Source organism: Opisthorchis viverrini (genome assembly GCF_000715545.1).
Source record: "Opisthorchis viverrini unplaced genomic scaffold opera_v5_231, whole genome shotgun sequence".
In the NCBI taxonomy this organism is placed as follows: domain Eukaryota; kingdom Metazoa; phylum Platyhelminthes; class Trematoda; order Opisthorchiida; family Opisthorchiidae; genus Opisthorchis; species Opisthorchis viverrini.
In genome coordinates this window covers 12,616-30,070 of record NW_008751889.1, presented here as the reverse complement: position 1 = coordinate 30,070, position 17,455 = coordinate 12,616, and the positions used below count along the sequence as shown (strand labels likewise).

Genomic DNA, 17,455 nt, shown 5'->3' with positions numbered 1-17,455 from the left:
GTGATGGATGAAACACGCAAGTGGAGGCGACTCACGAATCAAGCAGCATTGGGCGGTGACCAGAACGCTTCCAGCCACAATTCAACCGGCTGCGACTTCAAAGACTCTAGTTAACATCAACAGAGAACATCTTGCAGGAGAAAAAGTAGCCTCAAACCCAGACAGATTGTCATCTGCAGTCAATGAAGTGAACACATCACCAAGAGTCAGGCTCCAAAGGAAATGGTAACATCAGTCGGGCGAATCGATGATCACGCATGGCTCAGTGATCAGAGTGCGAATGTACTGACCGGAAGGTCCGTGGTTCAAACCCGACCTCTGCCTCTCGACCTCCGCTGCCCAGGATTGAGCAACCTGGCAGTATCCCAACCCTCGTGCTTCCTTCTGGTGGGATGGCAGTTAGGCACCGAAATAGTGCTACAGCTGAGCGATTTTTCATTACACTACTCACCAAGAGACCCTCTAGTTTATTGCCTTATACTTATGGCTCCTGCTGCTTTCCACTATTTGGAAGCAACATCTATGGAGACACGTTAATTTAAGCGCTTATAGGAGTTGTCGCGAAAGACGTGAAACACTCGCCGAATCACCCTATCACAAACCTTCAAGACAGAATGGAGCGTACAGACAAGTCGCCATCGTAATGCGCTAGGGACGTCCACTCTCCCAGTTCACTCCGTTTTATCGTTAACAGTGGCCTCGATAAGACCTTTGGGAGTGCGCATTAAATGGTGCTGAACTTTCTCCAGGAGCCCACAAACGAACTTTATACTGTCCAGCAATATCATTGTGTTGGGCGATAAACTGAATTGGTACGACATTTTGCGAGCAGCTTGGCGATCGACATTGGTAAGGAATGTAGGCTGTCAAGACTGGGTTACGTCTGCTAAGGTAGCTACAGTGCCTCTGATGGAGGTACCGGGGCTCGTACCTTGAAACTACTCACTGCAAAGCGCGATCGCCCTATGAGCGAGGAGTCTAACTGCTTCATATTGAAGATATCGAGGACTAACTGTGTTTAATATTTCGTCCGTTTTTTGGCAGGAACACGGCGCACCCAATTACAAGGGGTATCACGGAGTAGTCGGTTCTAATAACTCCAAACTAGGATATTTACTTCCGCTTCATCGTTTACGCCGGTTAGGGCGCATACTGTGGTGTGTCAATCTTACCCTGGCTTTATTCTCGTTCATCTATGAGAGCTAAAGGGTAGTATAACGTACTAAATGTCATTTTCATTGGGATTGATTAACTTGACAACAAGTCTAGTCAAAGTGTATTCCGCGTGCTCCTAGATGGGAGCCAAAAGGCGTTGAGTGTACAAGAATAGTTAGAACCACTGAGTGACAGGGTGCAGAAGCCAGCGGAGATCGTGCACATATAGGTCTGCGATCCTTTTGCCTTTACAAACAAAACCGAACATAATACTAACAACAGTGTGCAACGCCGCAGTTCAACAGTAGGATTTAGGGAACATTACTAATTTTGTTCGACACTATGTTTTTCCAAACTTACTGTCCATTATTACTTAGTTAGTCCACTTCTTCATAACTTACCTCACCGTCCGTTCTTAACAGGTGGCCCGGAATCGGACGTTTTGTCAGCATTCTCATGTCTGCACTTTTGGAGGATATTTTCGACGTGAAAGATGTGGACAAGGATGGAAAGAAGTTTGACAAAGTTTCCCGTCTATTTTGTGAGAGCGAATCTTTTAAAATGGGCTTAATCCTGGACATTCATGCATTGATTTACCGATTGGTCAAAGGAGACAAGTTTCGGATGGTACTGACGAAGAATCTTCTCAATGATATGATAACGGATGCTGAAGATGACGATGAAGATGATGCCGCTGAAGAAACCGATGAGCGTCTAGCCAACAGCAAGATGGCAGAGTTCGACTACGTTTGTTACGGAAAGATTTACAGGATAGAGGCACACGACAGCGGAGTTGATGCGAGTCGACTATCCTGTTATGTTTCGTTCGGTGGTCTACTGATGCAACTAACGGGAGATGCAAGCAATTTACAGGGATTTCGCGTTGGCAAACATTTGTATCTCATGATAAAGAAGCTCGCTTTTTAATGAATTGCTACTACTGTGTAAATAGAAAAATATTGTACAGATGAAACAAATGCGTTATCCCTTGGTTTGATTACCTGAACTCCTGACCATCCGCTTCTGCAAATGTATTTTAATGGAACGAAACACGCCCTTGTATCGATGAGGGTCCTTCTCCTATGAGAGTGGCTCTATTATCATTAAACTCTGTCGGGAATCCCGATTCTTATGAGTTCCTTGGATGTCTGAGTGATATCTCGGATGAATCCTTGCAACCACGAGTTGATCAATCCAGGCAAGATGACGCGATCTCACAGGCTAGGGGGAATGCCTATATCACCCTCTCTTTTAGACATGTGGAGGTCCAGTGACGTCTTCACGTGCATGTTCGCATCCTTTTCGTGACAACCAATGTAAAAGTATCATAATCTTAAGCAGTAGGTGGACTTGGGTGGAATTTTACCGGAGTCGCATATGTCCGCACCAGAATCGACAGGAATTCAATACATAGGTAGGAATAGACAGGGATTTCGTCAATGACCAAACACAAGTAATTGAAGTCGATATCACATGTCTTCATCACTAAGTGATGAAGATAACCACCGGGTTACGCGAAGCGTTTGACGATAGTATCCCCAATCCCCATTGTTTCTGATTCAGGCAGAAACAATTAGAATCTCCATCTGGTATTGGTAGCCAGTGTCTGGTATCCTCTGCGGCCATAGGTACCAACAACGGTTTTCGATAAGTCACTTGTGGTGCTGACGTGTTAGTTTGGTGGTCAGACACTGCATCCTCAAGAGGATTTTGACGATTGTGTTGTACACAGTGAAGGACAAAACAACAATACGGACTTGATAGTTTATTCTGACATCACTTCCGATTCTTGTAAAGAAGACCGAAAACCGAGTGTCTGGTATCCTCTGCGGCCATAGGTGCCAACAACAGTTTTCGATAAGTCATGTGGTGCTGACGTGTTAGTTTGGTGGTCAGACACTGCATCCTCAAGAGGATTTTGACGATTGTGTTGTACACAGTGAAGGACAAAACAACAATACGGACTTGATAGTTTATTCTGACATCACTTCCGATTCTTGTAAAGAAGAGTTGGCCGAAAACCGATCGTAAAACAAAGAAAACAAAAGAGCCTGGATCCAACACTGGTGTGAGTGTGTTATTGTTAACAGCTCCTGGTTGGCTTGACCTCCAAATGCTATTTTTATCCATGACTGGTATTTTAGGGGATGAAACAGTAGTCGATGCTCCTCGCGGTTTGTGTCGCACGCCTATGTACTGATGAGTCAGCATAGTTTTCAGTGTCAATCTGACGACATACGTGTTAGCCAATAATCCGGCCGATACACTGGAGCCTAGAATAGTGGCTAGGATCTCGGCAATTAGGAATTGCCTCGCTAGGGCATAAGAAGATAAACGGGCATCTCGTGCAACCGACCGGGCTCACATTTTATGGTACATGTTCTGGATGCCCGTTGTGTAGGGGGTCGTCCCATGCAGTAAGTAAACAGTCCATCAAAAGCTAAGATTTTCCTGAATTCAGAACTGTTAGAAGCCGAAAATTTATTCAAGGTCCAGAATCACAAACCCTAGGCGAATTTGATTGGAGTATTCAATTAAGCGGATGAAAGCGATAGAAAAATGGAACAACCGAATGTGTTTAACTCAAAATCAGTACGGCACAGGAACCTACTTGTATTCGATATGATTACGCTTCGATGCGACCAATACATGACTCAGTGGTTAGAGCACGAATTTACCGACCAAAAGGTCCGTGGTTCGAACCCGACCTCTGTTTCTCGACTTCCTCCGTATAGGCCTGGGCGACATGCCCTTGTACTTCCTTCTGACGGGATGGCAGGCACCGCAAGGGTGCTACAGCTGAACGATTTTTTTATCGACATAATTTTTTTGTAGTGGCACTGTTGATTTTACTCTGATAATTGAGCCTTCCACTCGTTCCGTTGTTTTGTTTGCTAAGCTATTTTTTGCTGAGAGCTGATGTCATCTAGTATACTGTCAGCGTTGGGGCAGCTGTGCAGTCCATGAATGGGTTCTGAGTTGCAGACAGCATGCCCACGCGACAGTACTCCACGTCCTACTGATGGTGCCCTTGCTCAAAATAGTCGAATGTTCCGATGATTTTGTAGCACGATTAAGTGTTGCATTATTGTGGACGACGGTTGTCTGTGACGGTTTCTTTCTCATCCAACCATACACCAGGGCCTGCGTAGACCGAAACCACTCAGAATGCGTTACTCATGTAAAACCTTCGGTCATTTGAATTGCCAGTTTTCATTTTTTTTTGTTGGCCGAAATATAGAAAAAGCCCTGTTTTTATCATAGCAAAAAACAGGTGCATCATTATTGTTTAAGTAAGACGCAACAAGAGAGTCCGCGTGTCTGTTAGTGAATCACGCTTACCGTCAATTGGATGTTATTATGTCCACAATAGGAGTGGACTCGCTGCTTCAACCCGTTTTTAAAAAAACGGGCAGTGTATTTTTGTCGTGGTATTAAGTTTGAATGGCCTTTTTTATGGTAATATTTCCCTTGAGTGCATATAAACGCGCTCTGTGTGTGGCCCTGTTAGGCAAAAATTTGGACAAATAGTCGAAATGACTACCTGGATTAATTACCGTTCACTTTCTTATCAGTGATTGGATTTTCCTTCATTTCTCGCTGTTACATCAAGACTAGTAATCTGCGCAAGATCATTAGTCACATAACTGTGTCCCTCCCATCATGGGAAATTTGCCATCTGGCCCTCGTTCGGGTAAAAGAGTAAGATGGGGTTGTGACCGTTGAACTCATTCTTGGATAACTGGTCTGAAACTGAATATGGCGTTCTGTAAAGCAGAAAGTCTAGTCCTGCGAAATTACATGTTCGTGTGCACAAAATGCGGATTTGACTGAGTGTAATGAATTGTCCAAGGTCGGGTGGAAATCAACCCGAGAGGCGCCGCTTGTCTTCAGATAAGTCTAAGTAATAAATGTGATTTTCACGGCAGTGAAGCATCAGTGCCCGCACTGATGTTGCTGTCATTGATGATGATGATGATGACAGACACCCTTGTTGAATGGTTCAGCTGTAGTACCCTCGGTGCCCAACTGTCATGCAACCAGAAGGAAATAAGAGGGCTGGGATACGGCCAGGTTGCCCAAGCCTGGACAGGGAAAGTCGGGAAGCAGAGGTCGGGACACATGTTGAAGAATGTAGATGCGAACCGACAAACGTTAGTTGGGTCGTGTAAACCTCGGAAACGGATCGAAATGACCCAAACATCGTTAACGCTGCGTAAGTGGTAAGATAGATTTCCTCTCAGGGAGTAAGTCAGTCATCCAGGGTTCACGAAAGTATCTTTTCAGCTATTGTCGGTATGGTTCATCGATCTGCGCCACAAAAATAGTTTATTGTGCTTTCTTTAGCAGGGAGCACTATACTGTACACATGTACTTTCATTAGTCGGAATCGATAGTTTGCCCTTAAAACTGGACGAACCACCAATGTACACGAGGCATTCGCAGTGCTTGTGGACTCCAATAACAGCGAGTTGGGCCTTCATTGTTTCGCTCGTTATGACTGAACAAAACGAGGTGGGTTCCATAATGCGTGGTGAAATAGTGAAATTTCGGGTTGTACACGTTCAGGGCTACCATCGATTACAATCAGTTTTGTTGGTTCCCAGCGCGACCAGCTTGAGAATTCAATAAGGCAGGCCCAAGTTTGGTGTTTCCCTACATGGGATTTCTGCCGTCGTTTGTCTACTAGTGAATCAGCCTCCTTCAGAGACCATCGTATTCGTAGTTGAATAACAGTGTTCAAACTTTCATCTATCAGTTCCGCGCTTATCGGCTTTCCACTACACGTTGACCTCAAAGGCCACCGCTGTCAATGATTAGCAGTTATCTCAGCGTCTCCAACCAGACGCAGTGGGGATTACGCTGTCCCCTTCATGGGAGGAGAGTAGCACCGACGGTACCCGGACTCGTAATATCTTTCACACTCTTCTGCCATGTCAAGGGTTAGTTACCTCTGCTTCCTTCACTCTGAACTGGGCACGGAAAACACCAGTCTCCGGCGAACGATGGTTCGGCATATGCAACACATGGTTTAATCAACACAGCTTTTGGTGCTGGACACACTTTTCAACGTGCATAACTCTGGTTAGGCGGCCTTGAGGCACCATCTCACTCAGCACTGAATAAGGCTGTTTTGAGAAGTGTTCCTCCCCAAGCTTACGGCACGTCGTAAGCAGTTAACGAAGTCGACTTTCGCAAGAATACAGTAAGTCAAAGTACCTGGGTCGGAAGCGCATTTTAAAGACGGTCTGATTGTTCTTGGGATGCTTGCTCTCACTCTCGTGAAACTGACTCAACAATGCGATTATAGGGATGCTAGATTTTTGTCCCGTTGACTGTTCTTCAGGGTGGCAACTTCCTAATGTATTTTCCTTCAAATCATTCGGTCTCTGTTTCGATTGCATGAAAAAAATGGAACCTAAGTACAGTCCAAACCTATGCTCCCCAAGAGAGCACTCCTAATAAGGGCTCTCAGGGGGGACATTTCGTCAGCTGATTGACGCTCGATGTCAGTTATCTACTTAGTGCCACTTATGTAATTAAACGGAATGCAACACCTAAAAATCTAGAGACTAGTCGTTCGCACAGTTGTGACGACTCGACGAAGCTTGGTAAGTAAAATGCTTCCGTGTGATACTACCGATAAGTCGATGAAAACCGGCTAAATTATGATTGCCATATTTCTAAGGAGTGCTTTTGCTTGACAGAACACTACGCATGAAGGTTCTGGAAACTGTTCGATAGTTGCTTCAATCATTCCTCAGAGTTAGCGAATAAACTGATGACTGAGTTTCCATCAAATCCTATGTTCCGCTTGAACCCCCAATTGTGCGCAATGGGCGAAATAAATTCATTTGCAAAATACAGTAGTAAGTACTCTAATAAATTTATCGTTTATGATATCCTTCAACTGAATGCACCGCATAAAGTCAGCCTTTCAAATGCGTAAGTGGCAGATGAATTGCGTAACAACTGAGAGGCTGGTAGACCGAGAAGATAGACGAATTTATCGGAACCATCTTCCATAATATTCCAATCGTTGGATGTGAATTCGTACTAGAGCGAGGCTGCAACATTTTTGCACAGTGCCATGAGTTTAGTTCCAGGCCCGTTCAAAGACTCACGATGGCTTTATCTTCGAGCGGTACTTCCATCGGTCCCGAACATAACATCACGTTAAACCTAACGTGCGCGGGTAACGCGTAAAACTACTGTATTGGAATGCCGTACGACCGTCTACGGAGACCGCCTGAACGAAACTATCAAGGATCAAACTGACGCTGTCACCTTCAATAAAGAAGTGCGCCTCGACCGCTGAGTCGAGCACTTTCAACAAATCTCGTAACCATCTGCTACTTGTGTGGAACATCGAACTGCGGCATAACCCTGGACGGTCAATCTGGAACTCCCTACGACCTCAGAGGTTTATGACTGAATGTTCTCTTAAACGCCAAGTTTTAAACAGAAGACCTCGCATCCGCATTGAAGGTGAAAAAACCCCAATCAGAATTTGTCTGATCTACTCATCTCCTTTTGGGAAAAATTGATTTTTCCAAAAAACTGGGGGGAATTAGTGATAGTGCTCATTTTCAAAACGGTTCGACTCCAGTTGTAATGATACTTCTCGTGTCACTTGTCCTTCACCACTTTCCGATAGCCCGTGAAGCATTGACTCAAGCGCAGAAAGCGGGAATCCAGCCTAGCAGGGGTCGTGTTGATCAAATCTTCGCGCTTCACCAGGTGCTAAGACGAACCGATTCGCACAGATGACCCAAAATTTTAGTCCTGGATTTCCAAGGTGCATTCGATCGAGCTTACCGATCTGCCCCCCTTAACACACTTGCTCAGCAGGGAAAGTCCTAGCAGTTTGTGAACATACTACGTTCTTTGCACTCTCAGACTTCCAAGTGTCTGAGGGCTTTCTAAAAGCCTCCTTGCGGTGGTCCCCGACATGACTGCCGACCCTCTCTATCCGTATTCAATTTCGTGGTCAATGAACTAATGAGATGGATGCTAGGTATTCAAAGCCCTGGGCTTCAAATAGCTGTTGATAAAAAGCCTTGTCGACCCGGAATATGAAAACTAAGTCGTTCTTGTCTTTTAGATGAAGAAGTGGGTATTTTCGATAAGCTGACGAAATCCATTTAGCCCTTTGGCAAGCGCTTTGCATCCAAAAGGGTACAGTTTTGATCCTGGAAATGCAATCATTGGGGACGCCGTTTACAATATAAGGAGAGATTCGAAGTTATTAAGTACTTTACGTATACTGGAATTCGTATGAGTTCTATTCGTAGTGTGACAGATGAGGCAAATTCAGAAATCTATTTGGCTTGGGTCGCGTTTGCTATTTTGAGACCCTTGATGGTAAAACGGCGTATTCCTCGATCTCAAGAGACGTATCAAGTTACAGTGCGGACTGTTTTATTGGGCTATAAGAAAAGCGGAATTGACCCAATTGTAAGGATTCACTGACGAGTCGCTGGCCATAGGGATATTTACGAGCTGCATGATGGCACAGTCAGCTAGGGGCACTGGGTAATTTCAGATTATTCAAACTCAATGAATCACCTGGTGATAGGTTGCTATGTTCTACCAAGAAGAGGACATTTCACCTTTCACTGTGCTTCGCGCATTTATCCCATTGTTAAAAATAAATAGCACCGCAACGAAGCAACCTTCCAGTTAACCTTCAATCCATTTTATTGATTTCTGGTCACTGAACCTATTCTGATGCTTCCGAATCAAAGATCAGAACAAGTTTTTTTCCCACCAAACAGCTTCAGATAGGCGCGCGGTCCACTGAGGCCCCTTTAACAAGTGTTCTCAAATGCATGACACTGAAGCATACAAGTTTACTGTCCCAACCCAGGTTACCTCGCGACTTCTACTGCCTGACCGCTCTTTTTCACTTGAAGTCAGGTCGTAACAAAGTACCTAACGGATACAATATAGGTGTAGGCGAATACATCAGCTGTGTCGAGTGGAAACTGCACTTGATGGTCTTCTGGGCAATGATATCTGCTGAGTTAAAATATCTGGTTGCCTTAGAAAGGTGTCAGTGAACCTAGTAATCTACCGATTGTTACCAAACTTTTTCGAAAACCAGAACTGGAGTACTTATTGCCTTTTCAGTCTCGTTCTAGGTTCCCTTCCGTGAGTACCTGCTCGTCGAAATATGCGTAACTACAGACTCGTCATTCTTCTTGTGGGCTTAATGACTGAGCTGACTTCAGAAACAAACATTTGAAGGAAACGTCGATTATTGTTGCCTACAGTCCCAATATTGCAGCTGGCTGCGCGTTGCTTTACACTGTGTTACGTATCTAGATGCGATGTAACGTCGGACGATATAACTAGTTGGCACACCTAAAAGCCCAGGAAAACCTGGTTCCGAGCGATCGTAGTTTATGCTGAACATGCGTTGGAATGTTACGAAGCCGAAGGTTTAAAAGTGCAAGTTGTCCGGTTTGATGAGGCGGACGAAAGCTTTCAGTGAAATAACTAAACGCGGTACTCGACAAGATATGCCTAAACCACTTTCGTGTGCGCACCAAATGCATTTTGGTCGAACAGCTCAGTAATCTAGATACTGCTATCAAATAATGGGGCAGCCGGTTAGCCCCGGACGGCATTTTACAACGAGGAACAAAACGAGAATACATATACGGTGGTAGTTTGTGAAGTCAGGAACACAGGATAAATTCTGGAGAACAACCCCACCATCAAGTGAATAGGACATAGATAGGTAAAGACAGCGTTCCTTCTGGCAATAGCTTGGACCAAGACAGTTCAGTGGCTAGGGAGCGAGTTTACTGATCTGAAGGCCCGTGGTTCGAACCAAACCTTTGCATCTCGACTGCTCCTGTCTAGGATTTGGCAACGCACTACCTCAGCCCTCGTGCTTCATTCAGATGACATGACACCTAGCACCGAAGGGGTGCTACAGCGAAACTATTATTTATTTATTATTATTAGCAATAGCTTGTTCAGGAGAATGAGAACACTATTTGGCGATATCTGAGGGACTGACTAAGATGTGCTTGGAGATTTTAGCGAAAGTTGATTGAGTTTGGCTCAAATGAACTACGATCAAATTCAAGCTTATTCGCGACACCATTATCCGGTGAACACACGATTTTCGGCCGATTATCGGACTGACTAGCTACGAGTATCGACGACAAAAAGTGGACATAGCTATCACCTAGACGACGGCCGCACCATACGAGGAATGCGTTTGTCGTGGCTACCAAAGTCTATTCCTCTGTATCGTTTAGGGAAGCCTTCAGGTCATGCATGCTTCAGAAATCGAGGAATAAATTGTGCCTGGCATAACACGGGCACACAGACGAACAGGTCTTAAAAGCTGTCCCGCAGGGTGCATCCAACATGAGGAGCTTAGGATTAGCATTCGCTGTGCTTTTGAGTTCAGCTTGACTCACACATCAATGTAGTGATTTAATTTTGATAAAGTTTCCGACGGTCAGGATCAATGCACCGGGTAATTGCCCAGCCGACCTGCTTATCCGTAAGGTTTGAGCAACACTTCTCTAAAGACAAACATTAACAGAGATAACAATGAGAACCTTGATAATACATCTCCAGAGAGTCGCTCAGAGTCGCCAAAACAGACATACGCCAGTATCGTTTAAGCTGGAGGTACTACGTTAGGTGAATGACCAGGTTAGTGGTGCAAAGTGGAATGCGGGGCTGAGATACATAGATACTCCTTTGTTTCCTCTAAGACAAGTGTTCGCGGAACACAAAAGTAATCTACCCCCTAATTCGGAAGCCGATCAGTCACTATGATGGATTCTAGAGATTCTCAGTGATGTATACAACATTCACTATTAAGAAAACCTGATTTTTTTGAGAAAAAACTATCCGTACCTGGTTGCAAAGCCTAGCTCTTTGAACCGTCCGACCGAAAGCCAAGTCCAGCAAGAGACCATAGATTCAACCTCACGAAACGACCTACCTTAAGCTTATCTGATTTATTTCACTAGAGGACATATGATCTTGCGGAAGGCTATTTTCAATAAGATCACAACTGGTCACCACGTTTGTAAGAATGGATAAAAAACGTCACAGTGAAGCGGGAAGCGACACTCAAAACTATCAAAATATGGATCACACACACCACACAGCTGAATTTGAGCTGACCTAAAGATACCAGCTTGACGTGGTGGTCGGGCTTGAGTGCTGCCGCGTACTACGCCGTTCCACGAGATGCAACAATGCCAGAAAGGCCAAAGGGGAGCAGTCAGATGAGGAACAAAGAGTCACCGTAATAAGAAACATTCACGTCGTACTGTCCTCTGCGATGGGAGCATGATGCTTCCTGTAGATGAACATGTCCACATATACGGGAGCAGTTGTGCTGTGTTCCCCTAGGAAGGAAGGTAACAAAAGGTCTGACCAATAAACCAATATTTTGATCGCCTAACGGTTGATCGTGGCCGTCAGCGAACTAACTAACACGGTCGAAAAACACGTGAAGCCTGCCATAAGAAGTGAGGCATCTAAGTATTATTCACAGAAAAGGCCGGTCCCCGCACCAGCGCGGACGGGATTATTGAGTCGAAGGCTAAGGTCGGCGTACCGAAACAAAACCCTACATTCTCTGATTACCTTGTGGGTCGTGCGTTTAAGCTAAAGGCTGGAGGTGCGATAGCTCTTCCTCAGCCTGGGAAGTATCACTCGATCCTTGCGACGTTTTGTTCCGAACGGGGGCGAGGTGGCCCGTGGTTAGAGCGCGAATTTACTGACCGGAGGTTCGTGCCGATCCTTGCGACGTTTTGTTCCGAACGGGGGCGAGGTGGCCCGTGGTTAGAGCGCGAATTTACTGACCGGAAGGTTCGTGCCCGACATCTGTCTCTCGACTTCTCCTGTCTAGGCTTGGGCGACCTGGCAGTATCCCAGCCATCGTGCATGGCAGTTGGGCACCGATTTTTTTGTTCACCAACTCTCACCCACATCCCCTTCACAGACAGCAAATGATACAATCCGGTCAATCCATCTGTCAGTCTTCTAACGATTATCTTACATCTAAGTTACCGCTCAGGAAAACAAACCAAAAAGATCCCTTGCTAAACTCAGTTTTTATCCACGTTGCAGTCTTCAACGTTTATATTCTCTACCAAATTACACAGCAAACATATCTTACTGAAGCCCTGCTTCCCCCTTCTGTCGACGCGCAAACAAGACCCTAGTTTGGTTGCGAACCCCGATTCACTTAGGAGGAGCACGTGTGTTCCACATTTCACCCATAGGATATCTGGTGATCTTAATGCAAAGGCCTGTAATATCAATGGTATGAAAATTGAACTTATGCCTACGGTTGAAGAGCGCTTTGCTGGATCCTAACATACTGAACAGGCATTTTTGCACCGCACGGTTGCCTGGTGTAATTAAGACCAATGCACGTCGATACGGTAAACTGTGCCTGTTCGCAGCATATGCCCTAACAGACTGCAGTTCTGATGTTGAGAGAAATAGGTTTTAATCCCTTAGCTTTCCTCGTAACCTCGCCTAAAGGAGTGCACACAACAAAAATTGTAAAAGTGGATAGATTTGTTTATTAGCTTTGGGAAACAAAATGTCATACGGTAAAATATACATCAGTTGTCAGATCACAGTACAGCAGCTTTCTTTTGATAAAAAATTCATAGATATGGGGAAAAGCGATGCCCTTATGACTCAAGCATCAGAGTGCATATCCCAATAAAGATAAAAGTCATGCCCAAGCACCATTGCATCGTCAGACTCTCACCAAAACAAAGAAAACCAAATAATGCCTGGAATAAAAAGGTAAATACCACTGACCACTTACCGAAAATCCAAAATTCGCCAGAGAGTTCAGTGCAAGGATGGTGATACACCTACCAGTTTTTCGTAAAGCCGCCGTGAACGCTATCCACATTAACAAATTGATAACCACGTAAGCCACATAACCTGCCAGGACAGCGAGTTTTATTCCCATCCATTTTGAACTCGGAGTATCCTGCTGGTGAGTGGTACTGAAAAACTTTGCAGAAAAGGCAGCCGAGGCAGCAAGGAACCCAGACAGGATGGCATAGCCATAACCACGTAGATCGGACGTCATGCAAAACTAGTTAAATTACGGCACACAACTTGCGAATCCGGACGATGAAATTTTTTCCAATATCAGAACCTGCGGTGTCAAGAGGTTTTGATTAGATCGTGCAGACATGAGTCGAAAAATGTGCGCAAAGAAACTGCTTAAATGAAAATTCTCATATAGGATACTTTTTTTTTACTAGTCGGCACTTTTCTGGACCGCAAATGCGCACTTGGCAGGTAAGTGCTTTCTAGTTAGTGCACCACGGTTTATTAAATGCCTTTATGTGACTAGTGTGTTAAGACTGCGTCACTTCGACTTGATGGTCGCATTGAGTGCCGCCATGAGCATTCAGCTGTAGTACCCTTCCGGTGCCTAGCTGCTATGCCACCCGAAGGAAGCACGAGGGCTGGGATACTGCCAGGTTGCCCAAGCCTAGACAGGGGAAGTCGAGTGGCGGTCGGATCCGAACCACGGACCTTCCGGTCAGTAAATTCGCGCTCTAACCACTTGGGCCATCTCGCCCCCTGTTCAACCATGCCACGAAATCCGAAAATGGGCAACCGGAGGAACAATAGCGGGTTTTCTGAGTTCGAGTAACCGGATTATGCGAGCCTAATGGTGAGGCCGCATTTTCACTGAGATAACAGCGTCACGATGGTAAGGCATTTATTCCAAACAAACATGTCTATAAATGAGGAGTGAGATGGCTCAGTGGTTACAGCGCAAATTTACTGAACGGAAGATCTGCGGTTCGAACGTGACCTCTGCAGCTCGACTTCCTCGTGCTTCCTTCGGGTGACGCGGCAGCTAAGCACTGAACCATAAATGGAAGCCGAAATGCTTCAGAAGGTCGGCCCTAAAAGTCATATGCCCTAGTGTTTGAGCTTGGCAACCGGCGATTTATCCGACACAGCCGGATGACAACTACAACGTATGAGAAGCCCCAAGCTCCAAGCACACTTGCTTCCGGCGGTGACGCTGGCAATGTGATGTTTGTGATTTATACCTTGCGTCCTCGGGCTGACACTCTCCTGCAGCCAAGTGAGTTGGGCTTGAGTAACGGGTTTAAAGGGGGGCGTGGTTGCACCTATATCTAAGGGAGTGAAGAGGTTCTTATCAAGCAGTCAAGACGACAAAGACAGCAGGGAAATCGTAAATCAAAGACAAGGTTGTGGCTTGCAGATCTACAAAGCGAAGCGCGTTCATCTGTCACTCCAAGGGAAGTCAGGAAACGATTTCTACATTCTTAAGGACAATGCTCCAGCACCAATTATCAAAACGAATTCGAAATAGATGTCAACCTTTAGAACCCTCAAACCATTTGACACATTGTTCATTATGAAACGGTTGCACGAAAAGCCTTTTGCGCTCACCGAAGACTACAGTACAATGCGAAACAAGTCAGAATTTCGGCCACTTCCAGATATCTTTTGATACAATGGTTCGTGGTATCTATGTTGTGAGTTACACTTGGCCTTGGGGCAGAGAGTTCTTTACTAGTCCGGAACGTAGTAAACAACCGTCTTTGCGCTGTACGGCTGCCTGGTCTCATTAAGAACAGTGCACATCGATGCGGTAAACGGTGACTATTCGACGTGTCCGTATATGCCCCGAGAGAATGCAATTCAGGTGAGGGGATGGGTTTTATCGAAATCTGCCACGATTTCTGCGGCCAACAAGGACGGACTTTATTATCCTGGCCTATAGCATGAACTAACCAGCTGGACGACTAAGCCGGGGGAAAACAGTTGGGTTCTAGATTAGAAGTCGATGCTCAGCGTACAGACAATAGGGAGCAACTTCTTCACTTGTGTGCGGCGCATCATCTGTTGCTGGCCAGTAGAAATTCTCAACACAAGCGTTCACACCAAGTCGGAGGCCATCGACCGAAAACCGGCTACGGGACCAGTTGGACCATGTAACTGTCAGTCACCGATGCAGTGTTTCAGTTAAAAGATGATCGTTAGCTGTAACACCCTTTAGGTGCCCAGCTGCCACGCCACCCAAAGGAAGCACGAGAGCTGGGATATTGCCAGGTTGCCCAAGCCTAGGAAGGGATGTCGATAGGCAGAGGTCGGGTTCGAACAACGGACCTTTCAGAGAGTAAATTCACGCTCTAACCATTTTAACCATTTTAGTTAAAGGTTGTGGTTCAGTATGGAGGCACGCGACTTGACTCTGATCATGACATCGTGCAAGTTCGATCAGAAGTTATGTCTGTCCCAAGCATCACACACACGGAAGCGGAGCAAGTCCATTCCTCATCTTCGGCGAGTTTCAGTAGCTCGACAATATCGAGGAGGTATGGCTAAAAATGAATCACGCTGACGATGGCTGATAGGAGAATGAATGGAGAGTGAAGGACTGCCCCCAGGACATCACACCTGACCAAATTAACGCTGGATATTGTCGAGATGGACAGAGCTTACTGTTGTCCGGAAATTCCTTCCAGTAGCCGACGGCAATGAAGGTAAATTAAGACCACTTAAATCAAGAAAATCAAGATTCTGAACAGTGAGATAACTCTGGGGAGTTTTGAGGACCAAGGAGGTAAAGAAGGCCGTAGACAATCGATGACTGACCTCTTCCAAAGAAACCCCTGGAAAACTCCAAATACCCAGAATATAACATCGACACTAATCCACCAGCAAGAACGGAATTTCACCGTGACGGGGCACCCGAAATGCAATGTACGCGCCCTACAATTTTCAGGGCAGATAGTGAAAGCTCAATGACTAGGTTGACTACCCTAGTATGGAAAAGCTAAAAGGAGTGGAACGGAGCGCTCCGACCATGATCCATCTTCGAAAAGGACACAAGGACGTCGTACAATAATCATGGCATCAGCCAGGTAGTCGTGGAATCTAAGATGCTTCCCGGTATTATTTTGCGCAGGTTTATCGACTAACTCAGAAGGATTACCCTGGTTTAGGTCCTGACTTAGGAAACATAGACCATATTTCTACGTTGAAGCAAGGGTTGGACAGCGTCACTTATCCAAACGTCCAACGCTGGTTGTTTTCCTTAAGCTGAAGGCGGAGCCTAGGAATCAAATGTACCCACTCTAAATTTTTAGCCCCAATGTCGGCAAGTTCTTCGGGCCCGGACGGGTATGGCAAGATGTCGATGGCGAGATGTCGCTCAAGTCAACCTCGTACAGTCGTGTACCATCGTATCGTCCAGGTGTAACAACCTTTCAGTGTCTGGCTGTCGAGTCACCCGAATGAAGCACGGGAGTTGAGCTGCTGAGGCCTAGACAGCAATCGGGACGCCGCGTTGTACCACGTGTCCACCGGTTTCTAAGTCAACAACGAGTCATCCTTAAGTTTTCACGTTTAGTGATGTACGAAGATGTTGCTTTCCTCACCCGTCTTTTCACACGTTGCTTGAGACATTGACGGTCCAAGCAAAAATCTCTTCCTGTTTCCGAAACCTCGGGAATCGAAATACACGCGGTGTTCGGTCATGAACTTTTGTGTGCCAAGAACATCGACCCCCTTGATTCAGACTTGGCATAGATGAAAGCCACTTTAAATAACGAAAACAAGCAAAATAATTCTGCGTGTTTCTGTATGTGCTTCACGGCTGGGAAGTCAAAAATGCTGCTACGATTTTAGGTGAGATCAAACAGTGAGATTTGCAGTCTAACCACCGGCAGGAAAGATACATTCATTTACCTGGGCAATTGCATTGGTTCCAACGATACCCAAAAATGCGCTGCCCGAAATAACCGAACATCGCGTCGATTGCTTATATATATCGCGAGCCGGTCTACGGACAAAACGAAGCTTTGCTCAGATTGGTCAGACGTAAGCCAATCAGGATGGAATATTCACGGATTCATGGATTGATACACAGGATCGGGGGTTTTGCCCAAGTTTCCCGGGTTGGTTTTGTTCTTGTCGGTCAGTGGCTGACGTTCACCTGAAAGCACAAGTGAAAAAAGGGTGTAGCACTGCTCTTTATGTTCTCAGCGTGGGGCAGTATGCTCGCCAGCGCGAGGATTCGCATAATAGTGCTATAATTTGGGTTCTAGAAGGAGCGTGTACAACCGTCGGAGGAAGGTCGTTCCACGCAGATATTACCCGAAATGAAAAAAATTTTGCCTAAGGAATGTGTGTGCCCTGAGCCTGAAATTTTTCTTACTATGTCCCCGCCGGGTGTTTGCTGGGTCAACGGTAAAAAAAACCTGTTTGCCAAGCTTTGTTCAAACAGGGC

The 17,455-nt window shown here is 45.6% G+C and overlaps 2 protein-coding genes across 2 annotated transcripts in view; one reads left to right on the top strand and one right to left on the bottom strand.

Moving 5' to 3' along the window:
* The window catches only part of T265_14649 (hypothetical protein), a gene marked incomplete at both ends in the record, with an annotated part of 20,260 nt that extends 7,088 nt beyond the window's left edge, over nt 1-13,172 (bottom strand). Inside the window, one exon of the mRNA XM_009174612.1 lies at nt 12,986-13,172. Coding sequence (XP_009172876.1) covers nt 12,986-13,135 — 150 coding nt within the window. The remainder of the gene's footprint in view (nt 1-12,985) is intronic.
* Nucleotides 1,612-2,079, top strand: T265_14648 (hypothetical protein; the record flags this gene model as incomplete). Its single annotated transcript, XM_009174611.1, has 1 exon — nt 1,612-2,079. A coding segment is annotated over one exon (468 nt), but the record flags the coding sequence as incomplete, so codon positions are not given.
* Nucleotides 13,173-17,455: the final 4,283 nt, after the last annotated feature.